Raw genomic sequence first — 12871 nt, 5'->3', positions numbered from 1 at the left:
AAGGCCACGTGAATCTGCACAGCTGTCACCAACTTGTGTTGCCTTTTTAAATTGAATCAAATAAAAAAGGAACTTGAAGAGCTTCGCCGTGATGCTTCGCAATCAAACTCAATAGACTAGTTGCACGAACAGTCACAAGAGAAGTGGAGACTAATGTAGGTAGTATAAGAAAAGAGAGTAAGAGGGGTCGGGGGGCTAAAGAGTATGGTGCCGGAACGGAACTGACTGAGAGAAAGAGGAAAAAAGAGTATAGAGAGGGTCGTTCTAGCGTATACAGTACACGTCGCTCGCTCTCGCGCATTATAGTATATAATATACCGTCGTATAGTAGCACATACAAAAGCAAAACTCGATGCTATTTACACAGGATGTACATGACGGGGTGGCACACATAATGGCGTGTTGCGTAAATTCAGAATTATCGCGGCTGGCCGGCTGGCGCAGGATCTTGAGACGCGCCAAATCTGCATACAAATTGGGCAGCTGCATGACCGACGAATTATGGCCGTATTTGTATGCATGGGTGAACGGGCGAAAAATTTAATCGCGAGCCAAAAGCCAAAAGACGGGAATGACCCAGATGCAGAGTTTGTTACTCGAATGCATACAAAGTGCGTCAGGCAGGCGGTTGGTCGGTAACTCGGTCGGTCGGTCGGAACGGGAATTTACTGAGGCTGCCTCTTCTCTAATTGGACGCGTCGCAACTTTGATTTATCATTGTTCGCCGCAGCACCAACTAAATCCCCTGAACGCAATCTATTTCGATCCTGCTGATGAGAAAAGCGGGCTTACTCCGCGCGCTTAATGAGAAAAGTGCAAGTCGTGAGAATGATAATACCGTGCGCATCACAGCCTCAGAAAATTACCATCAAAGCAAATCTCGGATCGAGGTGAGATTCTGGAAATTTCCTGGAAAGTGGATTTGAATAGGGAAACAATTAAAATTTATCCCGATATTTAGTGGATGATTTTTTTCGATTCCTCTAGGCAAGACCTGTTAAAAGGTCTAAGTCAATTTTCAGAGAAGCTCCTTGTTGGGAAATAAAATGAGATTTCAAGTAATGAGACAGAGCTTCGCATACTCCAATATTAAATTTTTAAAACCGGTTCATTTTTAGCTTTAATTATTTTTAATGACTTAGGAATATCCATTTTAACAGTTGAGCAATTAGGAAAAGTAAGCATTTGAAGAATAAAATTAATAAAGAAATCAAAAAATTAACCAGTTGGGCACGCCCAAGTGTTTGAAGCCACCAAAAGATGGTGCCACCGTATACTTTCGTGATAAATTTATTTTTAAGGCACTTCCGCTGCGATTTCAGACTCAATCCTGCCACTGCATTCTTAACTTATTTTCTTTTCTTTTTATACGTCCTGAAAACCAAAATCAGACAAGCCATTCGCCGTAGAAACATTAGAAAAGATTTTATATTTCAAAAAATAGTTTTTCACGACTCTACGGCGATTGGCTGATTTGATTTTGGTTTTCAGCACGTCAAAAGAAAGCATATTAAGTGAAAAATGCACAGTGACAAGATTAAATTTGAAATCGCAGCGGAAATACATTAAAATTAAATTTATGTGGTGGCGCCATCTATTGGCGGCTTCGAAAACTAAGAGTTTATACAAGTGGTTAATAATTGGATTATTTTTCTTACCAGGAAAGAGTCTGGCTGCCCGTTTGATCATTTTTTTCCACCAATCCAGGATAAAGATAAATTTCCAAAGCAGGAATTTAAATTTACGCGGTCTTAAAGACTCTTCTTAGTACCGCTAGAGGCGCTGATACCACCCAAAATCCGTTAAATCACCTCGATCCGATCCATAGTGTTCCAAAATTGTTAATGATTATTTATAATCAAGAAAAGATCCAAAACCCGTGCGTACAAGGAAAAAACCGTTCCTTATTCCTGGTGCAGGGGGTGAGAAAGTGTTTGTGGACTAAACCGACGACAGACAGAAAGTGCTCAAGTATGTATACAGAGAGATGGTTATACAGAGAAAGTGTGAGTGTGAAGAGCGATAGATAAATCGCGAAACAGACACAGCAGCGCTACGAGAATTGATTGAGTCTAGTCTACTATAAAGGGTGTTATAGTATATAGTATATTGATCCATTTAAATGTGCGTGGGGTTGTTAATCCAGCAGCTCAGTGACCTCAAACGACGCCGCACTCGGAACGCGCGTCAAGGCCGCGCAAAAAATTATTGTTTGTGAAGCCTTAAGTGTGTGAGATGATTTTTGAAGACGAAAATGCATAACGCACGGGAAGCCCTCCAAGAGAAATGTTATTTTTCGTGTGAGGGATGAAATAAATAATATATTCGAAAGAGAAAGAGAGAAGGAAGTGGGTCACGCGCGCGGCGACATCTCATTAAACGAATAAAGCAGCGCTCTCTGGAGGGTAATTAATAACTATGACGCGGCCGAATGCGATGCTTTTGAGGCCGCTGAAAGCTTTTCAACTCTATATATATTAGTTTGGGATGAAAACCGCTGGCAAATCGATCGATTTTAAAGGAAATTAATTTCTGTTGATAGGGTCTAATCCTAAACATCCGTCTCGGGTGCGGCTCGAATTTTCCTCGTCGCACCAAAGCTCTGCTACCTTCTAAATATATGTTTTTTTGGTTGTTGATAAAGAATTTTAGTATATAGAAAAATGCAATCGTTAGTTCAAGCGATTATAAGCAAGCAGCATCACAGAGTTTGGGTGAGTCGCTGCAAACTACTTGAAAAAATTACCTCATCGACATGATGGCGGAAACGGCATGGTACATTTGGTTCTTTCTGCCAGTTCAAAAGTTAACGAAAAAGAGAGAAAGAGAACACGTCAATATAACTGAGAGTGGCAAACCATAGAAAATTAATGCTGTATGTGTGAGAGAGTGTGAGCGAGTGGGTGGTGTGTGTGAGATGTGAGCATCTGTGCTTTCAATGGCTTCGGCGCAGCATCTTGCTTGCATGATGTGTATCATCTGTGAAATCTTCCTCTCGTGTGTATGTATGAATGTGTGTGTGTGTGTGTTCGGTGAAAAGGCAGCGAAGTGCACACTAACGCGATGGTGTGCATTTCGCTGCACTGCTGTTCAGAGTCAACGTAGCGTGTGATTAATTAAATTCCAGCGACTATGAATGTCTAAACAACAACGAGAAGCATCCAGCACCCAATAAAAGTTCCAATGTGATATATTTGCATATTTTACACGTCAAAACTACGCTATTTTCTGATGATCAATGCAAATTGTTAGTGGATTGGAATAAATGCAATCCATACGTTTTGGAGAGTATGCAAAATTCTCTGCCAATCGCAACATATGTACAAGATGCGGACTGCCAGCCAGTCGGGCTTGAACCCTACCTAAGGTGCAGTAATCTAGAAATTATTCCCATCGAAAAATACAAGCTGAAATATAGACACACTCGTTTAAATATTGAATTTTACGCCAAAAAAACATCTGATTATGAGTGTGTTCAATTTAATGGTTGGAAGAAAAAATATGGAAATCTAGCTCTACACGCTGTTACCGAGCCTATAGAAAAAAATATACGATAACTGTCTACGAAAATTTTATTCGGATAATAACTAACAACTATTGCCGCAATTCTGTTTGGTTCTTGCAAGTGAAAATAACTGATTTAGTTATTTTGTTGGGGTTCAGACAGATGGCGTTCATAGTCCATTGAAGATATCTAAAAAAATTCTCAATCCACCAATTGTTTGAAGCCGCCAACGTTTCATTTAGTAATAAATTTAATTTTAAGGCACTTCCACTGCGATTTCAGTCTCAAGCCTGTCACTGTGCATTCTTCCCTTAATTTATTTTCTTTTGACGTTCTAAAAACCAAAATCAGTTAAGCCAATCGCCGCAGAATCGTGAAAAATTATTTTTTGAAATATAAAATCGTTTCCAACGTTTCTATGGCGAATGGCTCAACCGATTTTGGTTTTCAGCACGTCAAAAGAAAGTTAATTAAGTGAAGAATGCATAGTATCAGGATTGAGTCTGAAATCACAGCGGAAAAGCTTTAAAATTAAATTTATTACGAAAGTATACGGTGGCGCCATCTGTTGGTGGCTTAGAATCGTGGCTTGGAATCGCAGTTGAATCGTGGTATGGCTTTTAACATTTGGGCTTCCGAGAAATTAAAATTCTGAATCAAAATATTCATTTTCGGTCTGTCTGGAATGCGCAATAACAGAAAAAAATCATCCCGAAAACTCGCGAATGGACAGAGGTGCCATCTGCCAACAGTAACGAGCAATAAAAACGGAAATAGCCTAATACGAAAGATGAATTTTCCACAGATAGTTCTGGATGGATCATGACGTGGCTTTGATAAACAAATAGAAGGCCGTTTTCCTCAATTTAAAAAACGCTCTCAAGCTTTGAAGAAAAATTAATCCCGCTCTCACTCGCTCGGAAGTTATTATTATTGTAGTTGGCGTGCGTGCGTCAGACGAGAGTGGAGCAAAGAAATGCAGAATTAATGATGCGAAAAAACACTCGAGAGAAGAATACACGATATGCAATTCTAATGAGAACGCGTTTTCTGACTATTCACGGCTTGCTTTTTGTGTGTTCATTCGCGAAACATCAGCTGAATATTTGGGGCAAGAGAGAGAGAGAGAAAAAGCAGAGAACAAGAGAGCGACCTTTTCAAGACTCGGTTGCAATTACAAAACGAGCCACAGCCAACCAACATTGCGAGCAGAGCATGAATAAAAGATCCAGAACAGGTGCAAACCGAGCCGCGCGGATCGATATTTAATGCAAAAAACCCGAGCCGTGTTTGGTAATCTGATTTTTATATCTCTCGCGCACTCGATGGAAAATTTCATCATTGGCCTAGTTTCAGTGCACTAGTCGAATATAATCACATTTGAATAACACCGAGAGAATAAAGAGAACTATCGAATAATGTGACTTGGAAATGTTATTACGGATTGTTGGAAATCGATTTTTATTTTATTATATTTGAATAAATCATCTCAAAATGGATCGCACAAAGTTTAAATCCTAGGGTGCTGCGTTTTAGTTGGGGATGATTTTCATTTTTTTGCAATTTATTTATAGGCTTGAATATAAATAAAAATGCAGTTCTTGTTTGAGTAAGATTAATTTCAGTCTGTGAAAACTTTTTTAAACTGGCTGAAGGCTCATATATGTTATTTTGAAAATTTCAAATTAAATGCTGTAAATTTATAATTAATTTTTTTGAAAAGCCAAATATTTTTAGACTGTTATTCCTAGCTAATTAAATGCCTCTAGGTGGTTCTTGAGAAATTATCACTTAAATTTAAGCAATCTTACTGAAAAATCTTTAATTTTTTATTAATCCAAAATTCAGTTTATTTAAATTATACTTTTTAAAAAAATATTTGGAGTTATATTTATTTTTTAAACTAAACTGAAAAGTTGTTTCTCTTAAGGAATCAAGAAAAGATTTCCCTTTTTTCAGCGGGGACCAGATTCGTGCGACGCGCAGATATGGTGAAGTATGGCGCGAAAAATCGGTCACGTGAAATGCGCGAAAAGAAGCAGGTTTTGGTCAGTTAATTGTGACGTAAAATTTGCATTACTCTTAACTAATTGTGTCTTTTGGATCGTAAAAACAAACTCTTGACACTCGTACGGCAATCCAAAGAGAGCTTTTTCTTTCCCACATTCAGACGCCATCTTGGATCTGCGCAGTGCGAACCGATTTTATCGCACATCTGGCCCCCACTGCTTTTTTTAACATTTTTTCATCATAAAATGCTACTAGATTTGTACCTTAGTATACATCAATATTAATAATTTTTTGAGGCAAAAACCTCGTAATGAGTAATTGTAATCTTAACTGAACAAACTAACTGATATTGATATTGAATTAAGATAATGAACCAGGTGCACCAGTAAAATATATTTAGCCGAATTTCTTAAATGTTAATTGCCCTATTAGATTAGTATAAATTAAAGTAGGGGCTTTGCAACTATTTAATTTTTGGCAGAAAATATTTGTCATAAAAATGAAATTAAATATTAAACAAAAATATTTTCTGATTATAATTTTTCTAACTGATTTGTAATAAAGGGTTTGATTTCACATTTCCGAATAAAATTCCCAAGTCGCCATTAACAAATCAAACAAATTTCGATTGTAAACTACTTTCTAGCGAGTATCAAGCAAAAAATCGAATATAAAATTGAACGGAATGCAGTATAAAAAGGTTCGCCTTACGAGTTGATTTTCGAGAGGCCCGGACGAGTGGGTGGCCTTTTCGTGACCGACCCGGTCGAGGACGCGGACGTCGACGGACTCATTTTCTTTTCGTCCAAAGTGCTGGCGTGCTCCGAAGTGCCGGCTCTCGTCCTTTTTGCATGAAAAAATCAAGATGAGAGCCAAGTTGCTCGGAATTAATTCAAATTTCCCGGAGGACGCGCGCGCGGAAATCAAATTGGCTTTTGTTGACATTCCCCGTAATTAAACAAGGAATAAATTGAGTTTTCTTTTACACTTGCTGGCACACCGCGAGAATATAAGGAAATTTATTTATTTTTTGTACACGCGTGGTGATTGTTTCCGCTGAAAAGTGTGTATATTTATAAATATATTAAATAGATCAGCGCAAAAAGTCAAGTTGGCTACTGAAAAAGTGTTACAAAAATCGTCAGAGAGGTGTGTTATATATGCAGTTGTGGTCGGTGAAGCGGAAATTGGATGCAAACTCACTTTTCTGGTTCTTTCGGCGCCGCGGCCGCCCCTCCAGAGGTCGTTTTCAGGCTCTTGAAAGCCTTCAGCCATTTGGACTTCATGCTTCCAGTTGACGACGAGGACATTTTACGCTCGCGAGACGTTTCGGCACCGCTTTCCACCTTCGTGGCGAATAACTCTTTCTGCGAACACCAAAAGACGTGGTTTTATATTTAATTGCTCACTTCTGAAAGGAGGGAAACGCGCTGAGTGTGCTGAGGCTATAAATTATAATTCTGCTCTTACCGTGCGACGGATAATTAATTAAAACAAGGCAATTTTCAAAATGGGTTCTTGGAAAGGAGTAATTCTACGCCTTTTAGTTGTTGTGAAGAATGGTATTATGCGAGCAATACGAGTCGGATTATAAATTGTTCCAACTTTTCCTCGTTGGGAAGAACTTTTAGTTTTGTTTTAACAAAATTTAGAGACGGAACTAACTGATAAAAATACAATTAAATTTTAGATTGTGTCCATTGTCTCGTAAAATGGATTAAAAGGATTTTTCCATTTAAGACTTATCCAACGGTGTGCAAATTTTATAGGAAAAATTTCTAATTTTGAAATAAATTAAAAATTTTACAAAAATGATATTCTGTTAAAGTAAAAATACCAAATTTTACGTGTCAAAATGGGCTAATTATATATCTCAGAAGCCGATTTAAACCGATATTTGCAAAACGCTGAATTTTTTATCATTTATTTTTGTTTTTTAAGGTCAAAAATATGAATTTTACAAATTTCATTCACCAAGAGATTAAAATTTTAACTCTTTTTGTAATTTTCCAAAATTTCTAAATTTTACTTCGTGAAATTAACACATTTAAATTTACTCCTCAAAATTATAGCAACGTCGATTTAAGATGGTATTAATCCGTACCGTGCATCAAGAATGGTTTTGGTAGTTTTACCTAAGAAGACTTCAAAATTTTATGTTTCCCAATTTTTCAAAACTAATTAAATGATGTTGTAAAATAAAACCCTCACGAAAAAAAATCAAACTAGCCTCAGGATATGTATTAACTTGCATTTTAATATCAATCCGCAATCCTGATACTTCCTTTGAAACAACAGAAACTTGAAAGCACGGCGAAATTGCAGATTCACAGATCAAAGAGTGCCGAGCATTTCTTTGTGCTCAAAAAGGCAACGCAATAATACCTACACGTGCGTGGCTGCGAGCTCTTTGAAGTTCTCCTTACGCGCAAAAAGATGAACATAAAAAAAACACGCTAATCAAGAAAATTGCAACGTGTGCGCTTTCGCTCTTTGGCTCTGGGCGCGGCAATTAATGCAAGCAAGCAAGAGACGCATGCAATCACACAAATGGCGTCCGTCGTCCCAGTTACACTAATTGACATCGCATGTTTCTGATATTTGCATGCGGCTGGTTGGTGACGCGCGCGCGGCTCTTCACTGATTTTGCCGTTCGCTCGCAAAGGGCACGCGGCGGCCGCTGCTGCTGCTGCTGCTGCGCTGGGAATTGAATTTGTTAGCAGGCAGATTGGCCCGAGCCAGCCCTTGTCAATGTCTCTCTCTCTCTCCCCGCTGCGTCGATATATACATACATATTATCATTCCAACTTGCTGCCACGAGCAAACTTATTGTTGATCTGAATTGCAAAGCGCTGCATGCTGCTCGTAGTTATAGAGTTCGTTAACGGACTTATCTTATTCGCGAGAGAGAAATGAAATTTTCCACTTTCGCCAAGCGCTCTAAATGCCTGCGAGAACAGAAAAACTGCTGTCTCTCCGAGTTGGAAAGAAAAATAGACGTTTTCTAAGTCAGTGTTCGGTTAGGAATTCGTCCACGGGAGAGACACTTGGGGAATTGAAATTAAAAAACTTTTTCTCAAACACAAAGGAACGATTTACGCGATTTAATGGTTTTCAAAACTTTTATTCCCCTCTGGCTGTTTTTATTCGGAAATGGAAATGCTCATCAGCTGGAAAGAAGTCAGGAGGTCTTGAAATTTAGTAAAATTATTTATTTAAATTTAAGAAAAAATAAAAAATATTTCTAAGTGAATTTGGACGCAAATTAAAATTGTAAACCTAATTCTACCACCGGGGGCCTGATTCAAGCGACGCGCAGATATGGCGTCTGGTACAGTTCAGCGGGAAAATTACGAACGTAAAATTAAATTGGCTTGGAAAATCTATCATTAAATTACCGGTCACACAATGAATATTTTTGTTTTTATTTCTTTACTAACAGCTGATTAGCCCGTTAATTGGTGAATCAGCCGTTAGATGGCACAACAGGCTGATGGAATTGTAACAAAATTATCTCCTCTTTTTTGACGCTTCTGATTGGCCGCTGCACTGTCTCCTGATTGGCCTCAATTATTTCGACGCCATATTGAATTCTGACCGGTGGGAACCAACACAAATCGCAACCTGGACCCCGGTGAATTTTACTTAAAATTTGAAACACGGGTTACCCATTTTTTAATATCTCAAAAACCACCAACAGTGAAAAGCCAAAAGAATGAAAGCTGGACGGCATAACTTTTGATAGAGTTCGAGATATAATCTTGAAAGTTTTCCCAGCCAACCTACTTTTTCATTCTGAAAAACTTTTCTATTTACAAAATAATCGCAGCTCAAAGGTCAAGGACACGTTTTCGCGATATTTAAATATAAATTTTTAATATTTAGGGTGTTAGCTTGCCCCTTTAATTTATTTTTCAGGATTAGGGATGTAAGTTAGGGCCAAGTTTCACTGTCGTAATTACTACAGTTAAGTGGCAATCTTAGTTTGAAGTTTAAAAACCGGCCTAAAGCCGCTTTGTCATGCATGACGGGGCAGTGCTTGCAATTTCATGATAAAAAATCACTATTTTCAATTAATGGTGAAATAAACCATGCACTTTTAAACAGAGTTTGCCAATTTTGCGATGCGCAAAAATGCACCACTGATTTTTTGCGCGAAAAACTAACTGGGAAAAAACAACAGTTTCGAGTTTTTCCGAATTTAATTTGGAAAATTACAACGAGAGTTGAAATTTTCGGTCTTTTGGTGAAAAACCAAAACACCACTTTTGCAATGCAGAGGGTTTTTCCGGAAAAAAATCGGGATTTTTGAGAACCCTGCAGTTTTAAATGCTTTAAAGATCAGAATTTGAATATTTGTTCATCCGAAAGAAAAGCCTAGGTTTTCTTTAGTTAAAATTTAGATCTTTTCTACAGCTTTGAATCAAATTTTCCAAGCTAAAAACACATAAAAATGTGAAAGCTCAAAGTTATTTTAAAGGTAAAGAAATTGATACCAACAAAATTTTGTCTAGTACAGTCAAAATTAAATTATTAAACTGCTGAAGTGGAAAATTCAAGATAGGCGAGTGTCAGTTTGATTACTAACTGTTGAAAACTGCATAAATGATAAGGAATTCTCCCTGACGCAAAAATATGCAATAATCCGAACATTTTGAACGGTGCAAAAGAATAACTCTTTATCAGGATTTATCTAAGATTTGAATGAATTTTAAAAAAACCGATAACATAATATTCCAAATTTTCCAATCACACGAAACACTGTTGCGAAATGTGAGGTTATTTCTAAAAATTTAAGAAAACATATGTTTGCATTGCACCATTTGTTAATGAATTTAATGTTTATCCTGGATAGTTGCATTAGAATTGTTTCCAAGAACCATCAACTTAGTAAATCCTAAAAGAAAATCGAGGAATATTTATAAAAATATTAACTCTGAATTTGTAAAAATAAATTGAACATGTTCCAAACTGTGTTCAAAAATTTAAAAATAAATAGAATTGATTATATGAAAATAAATAAAAACGTTTCGAGTGTTCCTTTTAAAGAGAAATCGAATAAACCTACTTTTCGAACAGCTCATTTTGGCGTTTGTCTGTCGAACTGGTGAAAACGTTGAGCTGTGCGACAATTGAGAGAAAGGGAGCAGCGTCGGCGTTAGCGGTGGCGATGCGACTGCCTCGGCGAAAGAGCACTGATTGAGCCGGTTAGGCAGCCTGCGCGGCAGCCGTGTGTTTCGCGTACGTCGCACACACACACGGCCAGGCAGGCGCAGAGCAAGCGTTGCCGGCGGGCACGTCCACTGCTCGCGCTCACGTCGGATATTGCCTCTCCTCCGAGTTTCGCGTTCGTTTCGTTTCGCCGAGCGGAGCAGAGCGGAGCGGAGCGTGGCCAATGAATAATTCGCGCTCCTCGTGCCGCTCTAATTAAAACTTTAAGCAGAATTTTCAGCAAGAAAAGCCGCTTTTGTTTATCTTTACAGGCGTTTATTTTTTGTCTGTTGCGAATTAGTTGATTTTCCTCTCTGGTGGAATTTTCGGAATTGTGTGCCACTTTTTTTTCCTTTTTTGATGGATGAAAAGGTAGCTTGTGGAGGTGGAGGCGACGGTTTACGTCAGTCTCGTCTCTAGCCGGGTGTTTTATTATAATGAGGAGTATACATGGCAAACAAGGCTGCACGGATAGTAATTTTTACATTTTTCTGAGATGATTCTAGAATAACTTTGGGCATTTCGATTTTCCCAAAACGACCAGCTGAAATTTTCAGACCAATTTGGTGTGAAAAGAGTAAATTTGAGAAAAATTTGCTAAATAGGAAAAAACTGGAAATTTAATCAGCTTTCTGAATTTAGGCAGTTTTTGACGCTACTTAAAACTGCTGAATTTTAATCAGGCCAAACACACACCCCTTAAGAAAATCTGCAATTTTTGAAAAATTAAAAAATAGCTTTCAAGACTCAAAAGAACTATTTTTTATCTTCTCACAATTTAATTTTCATAATTTTTCTCCTCCCGGAAGCAATTAATTCCCCAACAGCGAGGGAATAATGAAACAAGAGATGAATTTGAAAGCGTGACAAAAGTCAACTGTTTTTCACAGCCCGGCTTTGATACACTTTACACAGAAATTGGCTTTTATTTTGGCGAGAGTGAGGATTGATTTTATTGCCCCCCGGCGTGTGCGAGCTTGCAAACGGGGCGTGGAGGATTATTCGCAAATTAATATGCTGCGTTCATGCCACTTTACGACGCCACTTGCTGCTGAAAAATGGAGCCTACACCCAGCAGCCGCGCGCTCTCAGCTCTCGCAGCTCTCAACCCGCCGAGATGCAAATTAGTTTCTTGTCTCTTCTCGCCGACTCGCCGTGCATGCGCTTGCCTGCTTGCTGGCGATTTAATTTGGTTCGTCTGCTTGCTTTGCTCACTGGTCGCTCGCACCACCACCACGACACTCTGGTTAATATTTTATGACATTTAATAGTTTATTTCTCAGCTATGTCATTTACATGTATCAAAAAGAGTAAAAAGGCACATGTACAAAGTGATCAGGTCACTGAAACGTCGGCAATCAAAGAATCGTCGAGTCGTACACAGCCTAAGCTAAAAAAACACTCACAAACACGTTAAAACTCGCGCCACAAAAAATCTTTTAGCTCCGATGGGAAATGTGAAAATTGCCGGTCTTGAAGTGGCTGAGGCAAACTATTCCATAGCCTAGCGATCCTAAATGAAAAGGCTCGCTGGCCGAAAAGAGTTCTCACCGGAGGTGGCAGCAGACGCCCGTCACCCTCCTGCACAGGACCAGCCATCAAACGCGCGCCCACATAGAAATCTGTCACGCCACTGGTACACTTCTTGTAGAACAGTAAGTCGTTGAACTGGAGCTGCATCTCGACTGGCATGATTTTCTGATTTTCTGGCGTGGGCAGATGTTTCCCGTGAATGAACCTTAGCGCTTTGTTCTGTACCCTGATGAGCTTCTGCATGTTGGTCTGGGTGGCTGGGTGCCATGCCGGAGAGCCGTAGAGAAGAAGGGGCTTCACCAGGGTGAGATATGCAACCCGCTTGACACGAGGGGTGCAGGCGCTAAGGTTGCGGGAAACGAAGGCGAGTCTTTGTGCAGCTTTGTTCTTCTGGACGTCCGTGTGGTAATTCCATCTCAAGTCACTCGAAAAATGTAGGCCAAGGAGCCGTTCTGTCTGCACGTAGTCGAGGGTTGCCCCGCCGACCACGTAATCCACGAATAAAGGGGTGCGGGCGTGGGTGACGTCCATCACCTTACACTTCTGTGCGTTCAACTCCATCCCGTTGTTTGCGCACCACACATCTACATTTACCAGGTCTTCTTGAAGGTC

At 39.1% G+C, this 12871-nt stretch overlaps 1 protein-coding gene across 20 annotated transcripts in view; it reads right to left on the bottom strand.

Moving 5' to 3' along the window:
• The window catches only part of Stacl (Stac-like), a 166137-nt gene that overhangs the window by 24122 nt on the left and 129144 nt on the right, over nucleotides 1–12871 (bottom strand). For 16 of the 20 annotated variants that reach the window (XM_065495497.1, XM_065495504.1, XM_065495491.1 and 13 more), the window contains exons 9-11: nucleotides 6719–6882; nucleotides 6227–6358; nucleotides 2747–2791 (exon numbers count right to left, since the gene is read on the bottom strand). In XM_065495497.1, the coding sequence (XP_065351569.1) occupies nucleotides 2747–2791; nucleotides 6227–6358; nucleotides 6719–6882 (341 nt within the window). Of the gene's footprint in view, nucleotides 1–2746; nucleotides 2792–3362; nucleotides 3408–6226; nucleotides 6359–6718; nucleotides 6883–12871 lie in introns of all 20 variants that reach the window. The other 4 variants (XM_065495495.1, XM_065495512.1, XM_065495496.1 and 1 more) reach the window with 3 other exon arrangements.

This window comes from Cloeon dipterum, chromosome X, assembly GCF_949628265.1.
Source record: "Cloeon dipterum chromosome X, ieCloDipt1.1, whole genome shotgun sequence".
Classification (NCBI taxonomy): Eukaryota; Metazoa; Arthropoda; class Insecta; order Ephemeroptera; family Baetidae; genus Cloeon; species Cloeon dipterum.
This window is presented reverse-complemented; position numbering and strand designations above follow the sequence as displayed.